The sequence below is a fragment of the Synchiropus splendidus genome, chromosome 11 (assembly GCF_027744825.2).
Source record: "Synchiropus splendidus isolate RoL2022-P1 chromosome 11, RoL_Sspl_1.0, whole genome shotgun sequence".
Taxonomy (NCBI): domain Eukaryota; kingdom Metazoa; phylum Chordata; class Actinopteri; order Syngnathiformes; family Callionymidae; genus Synchiropus; species Synchiropus splendidus.
This window is the reverse complement of record NC_071344.1, coordinates 18,611,255-18,625,827: the sequence shown is the minus strand read 5'-3', so window position 1 is coordinate 18,625,827 and position 14,573 is coordinate 18,611,255. Positions and strand designations below refer to the sequence as shown.

At 43.5% G+C, this 14,573-nt stretch overlaps 1 protein-coding gene across 3 annotated transcripts; it reads right to left on the bottom strand.

Moving 5' to 3' along the window:
* Positions 1 to 405: 405 nt before the first annotated feature.
* On the bottom strand, positions 406 to 12,681 carry tlx2 (T cell leukemia homeobox 2). 3 transcript variants are annotated; one of them, XM_053878635.1, is made up of 5 exons: positions 11,772 to 12,681; positions 3,937 to 4,149; positions 3,143 to 3,380; positions 807 to 987; positions 406 to 662 (listed from the first exon to the last, which is right to left on the bottom strand). In XM_053878635.1, the coding sequence occupies exons 1-5, from the start codon at positions 12,280 to 12,282 to the stop codon at positions 651 to 653; spliced, it is 1,155 nt and encodes a 384-aa protein (XP_053734610.1). In that variant the 5' UTR covers positions 12,283 to 12,681; the 3' UTR covers positions 406 to 650. The 3 variants fall into 3 exon arrangements, with proteins under 3 accessions (XP_053734610.1, XP_053734609.1, XP_053734611.1); XM_053878634.1 differs by lacking the exon at positions 406 to 662 and having other exon boundaries at positions 771 to 987; XM_053878636.1 differs by lacking the exons at positions 406 to 662; positions 3,937 to 4,149 and having other exon boundaries at positions 771 to 987.
* Positions 12,682 to 14,573: the final 1,892 nt, after the last annotated feature.

Below are 14,573 nucleotides of genomic sequence, written 5' to 3'. Positions count from 1 at the left end.
TTCATGTCATTTCATTTTTAATGAGGGCTTTTTTAATTAGCAAACCTCCAGTTATTTTTTACCCTCAATGGTTGACTTTGTGATGCTTGACTTTTTCCCTACGGTTTTGCTTTGCTTTATTCATCTCCAACATCTTTTAAAAAAAACCTTTTTTGCCATTGCCAAATGTTTTTCACTACAGTGGACAAAGTTACCTGCGTCAGGTAAAATGTGCCTCGACAGACAGAGAACCCTCCATCCTTCCTTGCTAATCGTCTCTCAGATGATCACATGTTCTCTCCGCGGGAGGCTTTTGAAGAACAGCGTTGCCGTGGAGCAGACACCGGCCCCTGCTGGATCCCACCTCGGCATGAGCCGCGAAACAGACACGAGGAGATGGTTCGTGTTTTCAAAAAGTCACAATATGATTTAATATAAAACACCCTTTTCATGACCGTAATGAGAATCTGAGACCTGCAGCACCTCGCCGTTGCACCAGGGCGGCGCTCACACAGAAAAGAGACATGCATTTATTTACTACATTGTACAAAGAGGGAAGAACAGGAGGCTCGTTTGGGGCCAAAAGTCTCTCACAGCTTCCGGGAGTGGGAGAATAGTCTGGAAGGTGGGGCATGTACAGAGAGGTCCATTTGTGTCCCGCCCCACTCCTGCTAGACCGACAGCTGAAGGGAGACGGAAACGTGGTGTAAGGCAGGAGAATGACTCAACACACAGTTAATTTGTCTCCCTGAAGGCAACATCACTCTGCTGCATCCCACACACACTCGCGCTCACACCACAGATGCCACGGAGGTGACGGAGGTCACCTTATTGTCATCGGCCCACGGCTGCAGGTTCTGCAGGGCGTACAGGGAGGAGTTGTGCAGGCAGAGGGGGTCCGGCTGCAGCGGCTGGCTCAGAGTCTTCTGGAAGGCTTCCTGCTGCAGCTGCAGCATCAGGCGGTTGGCCTGCTGCCGCTCCGCCTCGCGCTCCTCCGCCGTCTGTCGCCTGGAACACAGCGCACGTTCAGGGTCCATCATCAGCCCAGGCACACATACATACATACATAAATATATATATATATATATATATATATATATATATATATATATATATACTGTAGTTAGGTTTGTCTACCGAATGCTTATGCCACATTTTTGAATCTGAATGGTTTCATGTCTTCATCTTTGTCAGATTCATTGTCACGAGTAAGGCGTGTGTTCGGGTGCGTTTCAGGCCTGTGGGCGGAGCTTGTCCGTCTCCTGCCTCGCTGGCGATGATACACAGACACGCAACTGTCCTCTCAGAAAAGATTAAATGATGCTAAAAACGTGGCGGCTCATAAACGGAGGAGAAGAAAACGATTATGTCAGCGGGGAGGAATGGCGGCGGAAGCACACCTCTGAAAGCTGCAGCCATTAGCCACACGTTACTCTTAACTGCATTACTCTAATCTGATTGGCCGCTGCAGATTCGATCAGCGTCTTGTTAGAATCGCAGTCGTCATGCAGAGAAATCCCTCATGTTCCGACGCCGCAGCGCTCGTCATCCATCTCCGGTGGCAGATCACAAACACGGCGCCATGACTCTCAGGACTCCAGGCGAGAGAGTGTGGAGGTTCAGCTCGGCGCTGACGTCGGGGTCCGCAGGTCGATTTACTGGACGACTGAATGGAAATCCATCACTAGCCTCTTGAATCGATGATTTTGTGAGAGAAGTTCCTGCGCCAGAGTGATTTTAGATTTTCAGGGTGACAGCTGTTTTCCCCTCAGTGTGTTTGTGGACAACTGTGTCTTTCCTATGAAAGCTCCTGTTTCCATTTATGACTCTGACTCTGATGTTGCCTCTGGATCATAGTTTTTCTAAGAGACCTCTGCTCAGATTACTTCACACACAGTTGTATTAAACTGTTGAGCTCGCAACTTTCAGTGAATTCTTTTTTTTCATTGTTGACAGTTTTTGTTTCAATGTTTACATTTTTGTGAGGAAAAAAACATTATTCTTAACATTATTTCACCTCTAGTGCACTTTTGCATGTTTAACCTTCTCAAAAAAAGACAAATATACAAAAACAAAACAATAAAACAAAAACTTGAAATAGAGGATTCAAGTAGCAAAAGATGAAAAATCATAATAATAGTTCATATTCATATAATAAAGGAAAAAACACTGTTTGATATGTGGTTGTCGCTTTATCAATGGCTCCTTCGACTCCGAAAAATGATTTTATCGTGGAAATAAGCTGTGGCAAGGTGTGACCTTTTTTCCACGGATAAAATGAAATTAAACATGCAACAAGTCAGGATCAAAAGCGACACCCAGTTGCAAATGAATAATTCCTCCGTGTTAAATGAGGCAGGATGTTTGTCATGTCGGTTTGACCTGCTCTGTGGCAATAACTGACTTGCATCAATCAGCATCGGGCGACGTCTGACGTGAGCGTGGATCCGGGCTGATAATTCGGTGCATTAAGATCCTGCAGCCACGTGCTGTTGAACTCAGGTGTGCGCTTCCTGTCAGCTAAAAAGCCTCATAATTTCATTCCGGCTGTTTCAGAGCCATTAAACAAGAGTCGGAATGAAGTGAGTGTTTCTGAGTCGCCGGTCGATTCCTGCTCCAACGTCCAGTATTGCTTGGGTCAGCGGTTTTCTGAAAGGCCTTTCAGGAGGAGCAGTAATTGCGCTCGGTCAAGAGAAGCAGAAACCGAGGTGTTGTGTTCCTCCGGCCGCGAGACGTTTACTCCGGAACGTCGCTAAGTAATTGAGATCCGACAGGAAAAACGGTCAACGGTTTAAATCTGGACAAACACCGGAGTGACGCTGGTTGGATGCTGTCGGGTCGTTTAGCTAGCGTTGTTGAGCTAATGGCTACGTTGAAGAAAAGAATCGGTCCCAGTGGTTTGTGAGAAAATAACTTCTGTACTTCAGTGGAATCATTTAATGTTTGAATCAGGATGAAATATGATTTAATCTAAGAAGAAATGTTTAAAAGTTTATCCAGACTGAAGGAAAGATGGAATAGGAATAGGAAGCGCTTTGGTGTTTGGTCTTAGAGGCGGGTCTGGACTTGTTTTGGTTCTTATCTGAAATGCTGCTAACAAGCTAATCCTGCTAAGTGTAAGGAGCACCACAGGGATCCAGTCTGGGCCTTCAGCTGGTCTCACCTCCACTTGGTGCGTCGGTTCTGGAACCAGGTCTTGACTTGTGCGTCGGTCATCTTCAGAGCTTTGGCCAGCGTCGCCCTCTCGGCTGATGCCAGGTACTTCTGCCGGTGGAAGCGCTTCTCCAGCTCGCAGATCTGAACGCGGCTGAACGACGTGCGCGGCTTTTTCCTCTTGGGCGGCGTCCGGTTCTGGTACGGGTGTCCGATCCGCCGCGTCACGGAGAACGGTGAGAGCGCCGCTGAGGACAGAGAGCAGAGGGAAGGGTCCATTTCACTTTTCCACTGTCAAACTGAACAAACGTTTGCAGTTGTCTCTCTGAACATTGTCAAGGTTTTTGTCTCGTCGGTATAAATATTTCTAATTTTTCCTTCAAAAATCTAAAGTTTTACATGATCATTTTATTCACACTAAATGCATTTCATATTACACACTTCACTGTAGTTTTAGTGTTTCCAGTGCCTAAATAAAAAAATATAAATATATATATATATATATATATATTGATGTACACAACTACTACTACTACTAATAATAATAGTAATGACAATAATATCAGTTCAACTGAAATACAAGTTAAAATAAAATAGTGTTTTTGAATGAAAAGCGAATGAAAATAGGAGAGGGTCCAGTCTGATTCAGATCAAATGAATTAAACATCCTCCTCCTCAAATCTTGATTTCAGTTTGTGTCGTCACATCTTATTGGTCCCTGAGTGAGTGGTTTCGCCCACATGACTGAGTCACATGATGAGACACATTGAGGGATGACAGAGGGGGGGAGGGAGGGAGACTCACCTGGACACGCCCCCTTAGGGAAGGCGTAGTCAGCGAGGAGGCCCGTGCCGTCTCGCAGGTGAGCGAGTTCAGGGTAATAACATTTAGTTAAGGTCTCCACCGTGCTCCAGACGGGGACCCTGCCGAGGTCTCCCTTGGGGAGCGGACAGAGGGACCCCGCGGCCCCCGACCCCCCTGTCAGCTCTGCTGCCCGGCTCTCCTCTGCCGGCTCCCCTAAAGGAAAGGGAGACACAGTGAAGTCCCACATCTGGAGCAGCAGCTGGACCAAACATCACATGACAGCAGCGGCACCAGAGTCCGCCGAGCAGAGGCCGCTGTTCAGATACACATTGGGAAATGTCACGCCGGTGTTGTGGCGCTCTGAGCTGCAAACACTCGCTTCTGATGTCTTCTGTTGGTGTGGGACTCACACGTTTAATTCCAAGTTAGAGCATGCTCAAACACACACACACAGGCACATACTTATACTGCTGTCTTCACGGGGACTTCAAAATAACTGGGTCATTATCAGTCCTGGTTCAGGTGAGCCATGTGTTTTGACAGGGAGGCTTTGGAAAGGGTGATGGCACTGAGAGGTCCTCACAATGTCCTAACAAGAAAGGAAATACTAACTTGTGTGTGTGTGTTATCTGCAGCATCATAAATATGGGGTCCTTCTGTCTGTTTTGTCATCCTGAGGTAAACACTGGCTCGATAAGTGGAACCGGATCCCTCGTCTCTCTTCATCACCCTCCTCTTCCTCGCTGCAGCATCTGCATGTCTCCCCGGCAGGCTGTTTGTGTCGTACAGGATGTTTTTGCGTTGTCACTGGCAGACAAACAAATTCACAAACAGCAGCTGAGGTGGCGCCCCCAGAAGGCCGCCCACCCTCCTCGACACGGCAGGTGACGGGGTCCCCCTGCACTCTGACAACACAGCAATTTAATTGAACATGTTTCCCATCTTCAAATGTTAGGCTTCCCTGAGTTGGATTCTGACTTGTCACAAATCACTGCCGTCGACACACAACTCTGTCTTCGCTCCACAGTCAACTACAGGAACAAGGACCCAATTCAGCTCTCACTGTGGACCACAAATGTGTGTTGGTCACGACACGTGGCTGATCTTCACTTGTCATCTGCGACACTCACCTCGGTACAGAACTCATCACACACTCCAGCTTGCTTGATCCACACGTTTGCACACGACAAGTCTCTAAAGTTCAATCCACAAATACACAGTGAAAAGTCAAAATGAAATCATCTCCGGGGGACCCACAAATGTGTGACCCGCTCAGCTGATTCTCAGAGTGACCGTTGGCCCAGGCTGTTTGACCCATACATAAAGCGAGAGACGACCATACTTCTCCAGATCTCCAGTCTGTCATTCATTTCTCAAATATATGACAGGATGTGCTGGACTTTCTGCAGCATCAACAAAAACTCTTCATGAAAGCAAGGCATACACACTCAGATGCATAAAGACACGTGGAGCCTGATGTGCTTCAACAACAAAATGCAGCTTTAACACAGTCAGAAATGAAGAACTTGACACACACATAGTCAATGTTTGTATGTTTTGTGGGGACCTCTCATGGCCATAACCCTTTCCCCAGCCCCTCCCACCCTCAAATTGAGGCTTAACCTTGTGGTAAGCTGCAAAATGTCCCCACGAGTCGTTGTGTTTCCAAGAGGATAGCTACGCAAGGGCCACATACACACCGACAAAAGGTCACCACAACATAATGTCCTCAAAAGTAGGTGTGCTTCCAAGAATTGGTCCCCACAAGTATAGATAAACTTGGTACACACACACACACACACACACACACACACACACACACACACACACACACACACACACACACACACACTTTGTTAATGGAGTCATGAATGAGTAACTAAACCCTCAAATATACCTGTCCAAGAGTCAGTTTGATGCTCCAACATGAACATTAGTCAGACATGAGCCACAGAGGCGATCTGACTTTGGACACAGTCCATGTGGAATCCGCAAACAGGGGCCTCGGTTTATAGTTCCAAACAGTGCAGCTCAGTTTTTAACAGGAATCTCCATCCACAGCACTTGAGCAGACGCCTGCTGCTTTAAGTCATGACTGTAATTCTACTCTTCATCTGCCTGTCAACAGCAAAACCTTCATAGCTTCTGATGAACTTTGTGTTCAGTGGTGTGCCCCGTCAGTGGAACATTGTGGAACAACACACTGAAGCCTTCAGTTTTCCAGTGTGTGGATGAGCTGCTGCAACAAGGCTGGACCGATGGTTCAGTCAAACCAGAAACCAGCTGCACAACAATCGCCCCAGTCTGAAGCCTGCAGTGACTGTGGTGATCCAAATGATCAAAAGCGAGTCAGACACTGAAAGAAATGTGAAGCAAAATGGAGGCGAGTCAGAAGCCTGTGGCTGGGCCACATATTCTGGATTATAATCTGCTCTCACGCAGGAGTCTGATTTCACACCAGCATGAAAGGCGAGCCACATTAAAAATGAGATAATGAGTCGTTTAGTGGAAATCGATCGCCACATCAGAGACGGCTGTTCGCTCAAACCAAAGAAAATGGCTGTTGTTGTCGGAAATACCGTTAGCATTAGCATTTAGCAACAAGAAGCAGCAGAGCTGGAATAAGAAAATTAGTTAAAAAGGTGACAATTTGTGGCGTTTGTTTGTCATCACCGAGCTCAGGAGAGGATTACACACAAACTGAGCTGACTCCAAGAACATTAACAGGTTACATGAATACATTAGAAATAAACCAATGTATTTCTGATGACTGAACGTGAGGGAGGTTGTCTTTTACACTAAATCTATGTAAATCCTCAGCTAAACTGGAGTAGGGTGTGGAGCGTTGTTTGCATACTAAATAAATTAAATAATTAGCAAATGAATTAGTTTATCTCAGGTCTGTTCATGACACCTTTTTCTCAACTACTGTTATTCATTATGGAATAATAATGTACAACAATGAGTGATGAGATTTTCTTCACTGTCACGCAGAAGTTGACTCATTGATCATGACACAAGATAAAATGTTTTTTTTTTCATAGAATTATCATCAAATGAAACAATAACAACAACAACATAATAATAATAATAATAATAATAATAATAATAATAATGATAATAATAATGATAATAATATTGACAAACAAGTAACAGGCCAATTGTATGAAGGAGAATAATAATGATGAATACAGTGTCTAGATATTTTTCGAATCGCTTAGGATATATATATATATATATATATATATATATATATATATATATATATATATATATATATATATATATATATATGCAAGATGCTACATTTCCACCGATTTACAGTAAAATAAAAATATGCACCTCTTTTCACAAACGTGCTAAAAGAAGAACAGCAGTCGTATGTTATTATTATCGTATTATTAAAACAAGTCACTTTGGTTATTTAAAAAAACGCTGAATTAGAGCTATTTAAAAATATAAAATATAGAATATTAAAAATACACATTTCAATGGAACTAGACAAATTCCTTAAAATTACATGACCCCGTTTTCCGAAAATAATTGTAAATGAAATTCTCTTGAATCTTCGTGAGCGCAGTGACCTGCGGTCACGTGGTCCGAGCCGCAGGTTTGAATTCATGAATGAAGAAGCGGAATAAATCGTCTCGCGCTTCATCGCGGATCTGCTCCGGATCTTAACACGATGTGAGTCCCCTCCTCAATAACACTTGTGCGCCCCCGCTGCGGATATTACCGCGACAATCTAATAAATCCACCTTCAGGAGGGAAATGGAGATTTAACATGAACATATACTCGTATTTATTACACACGCGCGCGCGCGCCGCAGCCCCGACTGTTTATTGTCAACACGATCATGACTTCACTTTTACACTTCATCACGATTATCTGCAGCAGAGTTTCATAACTCAGCTCGATTTAACCGCTGACACGCGCTAAATAAATACAATCACATGGTTTTCACTGCACACACACGCGCGCGCTCACACACACACTCGACGTCAATATTTACTTGTACAAAATATACAAACCTTCTAAAGTCATTGAATTAAACTGATAATTCAAGTCGAGACACATGTAATGAACATGCTCTGAAATTAGGTCAAATTACATTTCTGTATTTCTTACTTCACTTAGTAAAAAAATCTTGGCTTCAAATTATCATGAAGAAATGCATTTTCACATTCTATTGCTTAAAACGTGAAATTAAAACACACTAAGCAATATTATCGCATTATTACACATCGATGAAATAAAAGCGGAATCACTGCGCAGCCAATAAAACAACGATTTACTGCGTTTATTTTCCCTTTCTCTTTAAATGAATAACTGGAAAACGACTGATAAAAAAAAAAGACCCAAATCTCATCATGTATCTTTTAAAATCCGTATATTTGAATAGATGAAATAAAACCAGGAATAACCTGTTTCTGCTGTAAATTGATGAGTATTATAGATATGATAATTTGGAACTATGTCAGGAAACGAAGTCAGATCTGATAACGCGGTGAAAACTAATTTCATTGATATAAAATACATATATATATTTTTATATATTTTTATTTATCAATGGGATACAAAACAAATATTGTACTGATATTCATATATTTCCGGCGAACGTTTTTGATGGCCCTAAACGCAACATCGGTTTCAATATGATTTATAATATGAAATGAAATTAAAACTGAGGCGTTTTTACTTCCATGTCCGCCGCCGAAGCGTCAACAAGGATCGGGTATTTATCTTCATTCACGGTCATTCGTGAAATATTTTCGGAGGCAGGGAACCCACACAAAAAGAAGAGATTTCAAAATGAAAAATAAAACAATGACGTTCAGAACGCCAGCTCGAGCGGAGCCTTAAGGCAACATTCACAAAAATCGTCAGAGGAAATATCAATATGTGAACAATTTTTAATAAAAACGCGGTTTAAATGAATCTTGGATCTGGATCTCTGATCTGGATGTAAAACTTGGATATTTAATAGGCAATTGATTAAATATTGACCATGATGCACTGGCTTGCTTCTGAACGTACCGTGCTGTCATCTCCTCACGTCAATTCTCCCTCAGTGGGACCAAACTCAACCTTTTCTTTTCATGCCAGTGTGACTCAGACAACAACCGAAGCAAGAGAGCACTGAACCGTAGATCAGCCGAGTCTGCTCTCACATGAATGGAGAATGATGACGCATAAAAACTAAATATTGTCTGGAGTTGGACCGCGCGGTAGCAGCTGTCATATTGTTATATTACAATTTGTATTTTGTTTTTTTTTTTATCCTGAGATGATTCACGGGTAAATAAAGGATGTAGGATTACTGACTGGTCCTCAACACACCTTCGACTACTTGAGCGCTGTTGTTGGGGGTTAATAATCCATATCCGAATCGTGGAGACGTCTGTGGTCCATATGTTTGTTAGGTTTGAGGTGGATCCAGAGAATCCGCTTAGGTTCCTGAACGCACCAGCGGGATCGCGCACGCGTCTCTTCCTCGCTGCTGGATTAAATTTGTCTTTAACAGCCTCAATCTTAATCCCGAGCGTCAGACTGATGCGATTTGAAATGATTTATCGACTGTAATAAACATGAATTCATGCGTGGACGCTTGCCAGAGTGAAAAATGAGAGTGTGCGAGTGTGTGTGTGAGTGTGTGTGTGTGTGCGAATTCGTTCATATCTCATTGAAACTGAGAACGTCGTTTCTACCAGAAGTCGTTCGAGGCGAAATTGTTCGATTTATGTCGCGTTTGAGGAGAATTAATATTGTGTGTGTGAGCGCGCGGGTGTGTGTGTCTGTGTAAAAATGATCTATTAGGATATTTACTTGGCCATTTTTTAATAATTAATCAGATAAAATGGCGGAGTGGTGAATATTTGATGCAGGTGTGTGTGTTTGTGTGTGTTTGTGTTTGTGGGGGAGGAGCCTGTATGTTCTTCACTTTCAGCCTAATGACAGTGACGTCATGTTAAAATGCTGCAGCCAGCGTTCATTAAAATAATTGCTCACGTACAATTTAAATAAAATAGTTTCTGTAATATCCTCACATTTAAATTTTAAGCAATATGAAAATTATTGTGGTGAAAATCACACATTATTTAAAAAATAGTATCGCAAGAATGAATGTTATTTTCATCCTCTTGGACACGAATCCACAAATGGAGCAGAGACAGGAACCTCACTAATGTTTCCTCATCGATGGCGTCATCATGTTTGAAAGCTGACTATTTCGCCGGCATCATTTGTTTCCCAGAGAAAACAAAACCGATGGTCACCTGAAGAACACACTCTTCCACCCGGTAAATACTTGAACTTCCTCCTCCATCAGATTAACCTGGGAGAGACTGGGGTCCAAATGCCTCACATCAGCCGACATAGTTCGGCTGAAGCACGAAGGTATTGTCGTCACCGGGCGGGTGTTGTGACCGTGGTTGGGAGTGTGTGTGTGTGTGTGTGTCCTGGCTCGTCACCAGCCCCGTCGTCTCCTTGTTGACTTGGAATCTCGCATGGAACCAACTGCGTCTCTGTGATTCACACGCCTCCTCGGCTGCACGCATCATTTGCTCCGCAAACACAGCAGATGTACACCTTTTATTCCACTCAACACCCGAGTGATATCGCAATATAACCAACTCCACTGCACTACCAACAACTTTTGATGCCCTCAGAATAGTCCAGTTATTACAACTGCAAAGCCCAGCACAACACCATCACCACTGCATTAGCTCTTTCAATGACGAGATCCACACACACACACCTTTAGTACCTATACTTCATGAACTACTATCACTGTTATCTTTTTAACTTTCCAGAGTCGCGAGTCTAATGGAACTACAGAGACATCTAGACTAGAGTTACTAACTTATTCAAGGTCCTAATATAGATGCTAATTCTGTGGTAACGAAATCAGAAAAAAATAACAACTGAACTACTTAAACTACTCAAACTACTGGCTAACTAAAACAATCTAAGAAAAATCCCATTTGGAATAGATCAAATATCAATGACGCCATTCAACAACAACAACAATAATAATAATAATAATAATAATAATAATAATAATAATAATAATAATAATAATAATAATAATGTCGTCCATATTGAACTCACTTTTGAGTAAATAAGGTAAATAAATCAGATATTAATACTGTGATTAGGATTGTGTGAGTGTTACTGCATCATTAGAAAAATACCATGAATTATTTTAACTGGGCAGCCATTTTGAATGAAACAAACGAAGTAATTCCTTTAATCCAGATTAAGATGATTATTTTATCTATGGTTTGTCTCTCAATCGTAGTCCAAATTTTGGTGTCGTTGGAGACAGGAGCTCATCTGATACCGTATGCTCTGCTCCGCCTCCAGTTTGTTTACACCGAGGATGTTTAGTCAGAAATCATTGTAATATTAATCCCAGTCATGAGTCCAAACAAGGTAGAGAATATTCTAATACACCAGAGGTGCAAAGAGAAAGAAGAAACCGAAAGATTCACATGGGGTTATGAATAATTAATACTGTTGAATTAGGATTATCGTGATTTGACTGTTAATCTCGTTGAAGGCAAAATGATAATCTGAGAATCGTGACGCAATATTTTATGTCCACCGGTTGAAAAAGCGTCGGGCCATATTGAGAGGAATAATGACCAGAATTACCTGTAATTCAGATTAAGATTATTTTGATCAGATGACTAGTGTTACAGGTTGAATACCACTGACATTATATGTTTACATTTTTTTGTCTTCCAAACATTTTAAAGACTACAGAGGTGAGAAATAATCCCTCTGGCATCAGAGAGGTTCTCCGATTGAGACTGGGATGAGAGGACTTTACCTGTCAGTCTGTCCTTGGCGAACCTCCGACTGCTCTCCATCCAGGGAAAAGTGAAATTGGCAGCGTTCCCCATCCCCATCCCGGGCACAGCGGGGATCCCGGGTCCGAGTCCGGCCGGATGCGCGCTCGGCGGCGGGTGCGGCGCACTCGCGGCAGCTGCGGAGCCCGGGGGCGGCGGCGGAGGCATGGGTCTGTGCGCCGGAACCCGGATGACCCCGCCGGCACCGGCCGAGTTGACGTTGACGTTCATGTTCATGCTGACGTTCATGTTCATGTTGACGTTGTAGGAGCCCGCCAGACCCGCCGCCATGGAGCAGGCCGGGTTGTAGACACCGCCGTAGCCGTTGCTGTAGGACGCCGCGAGCGCGTAATCCGCCTCTCCGGTCCGGTTCGGGAGCATGCAGCCGCTGGACTGGTCCGAGCTGTTGAGGATCTGGTCGATGCCGAAGCTGATGGGTTCGTGCTGTTGCTGGTGCGTCTGGTTCACCTCCTCGATGCCGGTGTGCTCCATTCTCACTTTCTAACTCTTGGTCGAACAAATTCAAGGTTCTCTGGTGCTAATCTCGGGATGCTCTCGTCAGGACGATCACCAACACAGGCCCGGGCGGAGAACCAGCGAGTCCAGGGCGCCAAATCTCCAAAATCCTGCCATAATATTTCTCTACTTTGGCGCTACGAGACAGCGTATTCCATCTTCACCTCATCCCCCGAGCACCGGACTAGGAAGCGGAACAAAGATCCAGGTACCTTCTGAGGAGTTAAACAATCCTGATATCGGATCTCTGAGTGCTCTTTTGTTCGCAGCGGTGACGATCCATGCGCTGAGATTCGAACCTAAAAACCCCGACTCGCGGAGAGGAGGGAAGCCGTGACCTCGACGCTCCGCGGATTAATTTGGGATGAAGCGAGTTTCAGCAGGTGAGAGGAGCTTCTGCGTAAAAGATGCCATCCGATCACTCAGACGCGCCTCCCTCCTCTCATCACCCCCCACACCCCCTCTCTTAAAGGGGGCGCGCGTCCCGCAGCCATTTTGATGCGCAGCAGCAGCAGCGAGTCTTTGAATGTCGCTGATGAGAAATATTTACGATGAAGCGTTCAATTTGAGGCGTCTCACACCTCAGCGAGCTTCCAAGCGCCGTTCACACCCGCTGCATGGACGAACTCTCCTACCGGCTACGCTTGTTTTAATATAACGCCCATCGTTAACACGCAGAGATCTCGATTATTCCGATTGGATTTAAATATTTTTCAACAACGTTTGTATTGAATGTGTTTGACACTTAAAAAAATGCTACGTCATTTTATCAGTTAAATACAAATAATTTATTCAATAATTTCATTGTTGGAGTTAACCTCTGCTTTATTTCTGACTGTACAGAAGCTGAATTTCCCTTGTGAAATTGTGAAATCGCTTTTAATGCAAACCAACTGTCCAGAATAAGCACATCAGTCAGTCATGATCGCCATCTTTTCTAAATGCTTTATGGCAGTCGTTTTATAATTAAAACAGATTCCTTATTAAACATTTATGGATATATATTTTTAAAACACATAAGCATATATTTATAGCGGTTTTAACTACAAATGTATTACTTGTTTTCATTGAATAAAGACGAATAACTGGCCAAAATAAAACAACGATAAAACAAACTGACCAAAACATTTTCAATAAATTCCAATGTAATTTTAAATATCATCAATAACCTAAATCAATAACAGTAAATATATTGCACATGAAAATGATATTTCTCGTCTTGTTTCATGGCGAGATCATCCCAGCATTATTTTTATTCTCAATTTTAAAATCATATTTGACGTGATGACTATAGATTGGTTCCAAATCCCATTATCAAATGTCAGTATTTACTGCTTCAGGAGAACAATCCATCGTTTTCTAATTCGTGTTATTAGGCATCATTCAGATGAAATGACTTCATGAAGCGATAAAATGTTTCCGTCATTAATTGTCGATGATAACTCTGCAAAGTGGAAAACCGAGAGACAGAAAAGATATTTAAACCGAGTGAAACTTCTCTATTTCAGCCACCAACGCGGCGCTTCCTCCTGATTAGCGTTATTATTAGGTGAAAGTCCTAAATACTCGCCATCATCTCGTGGTTGTTAGAGGATGGAAATGGATGATGCGTCATAAAGGATCGACTGTCTGTCTTCGAATAACTGAAATCACTTCAAGGAACGTTCTGTCTAACAAACAGTGGCTCCTTGACAACGGCGTCAGCGAGAAACACGCACCAAACATGCGAATTTATTGCCTCGAAAAGCAACGGAATAAGAGAAAGCGGCGGTTTAGAGCGCTCGTGAGCAGCGCGAGCGTGATGTTTGATTTAAGAAAAACGAGTTTGAGTCAATACTGCGCGGAAAAATCCGGCCTGCGGTGGTGCTCGCCTCCTGGGTGTGGTTTAATGAGATTTAAACGCTTGTCAGTTGGTAAACATCCTCTCGGCCACCGAACTGATGAAACACGAGGGTTTTTTTTCTGGAAACAGCAGATTTATTTTCCTGTTCGCTTCTGGAGCTTTCAAGCGTCTCCTGAGGTCGCCGACAGATGCGCTCCGCGGAGGCGCCTGATTCACGGCTGAAACTTCAGCAAAGGAAAGAAATGTGGAGCGGAGCGACAGTAAAGCAGCAGCCCGCAGTTTGGGGAGGAGAAAGGTGTTTCCTCGCGCAGCTTCCATCAATCTAAACGCGTGCGTGTGCGGACACAGACCGCGGAGCCTCCTCTGCGTTTCAGCGCTTTCAGTCCCAAACTGACTTCGACTGCGGTGCACTGATGAGAAAACG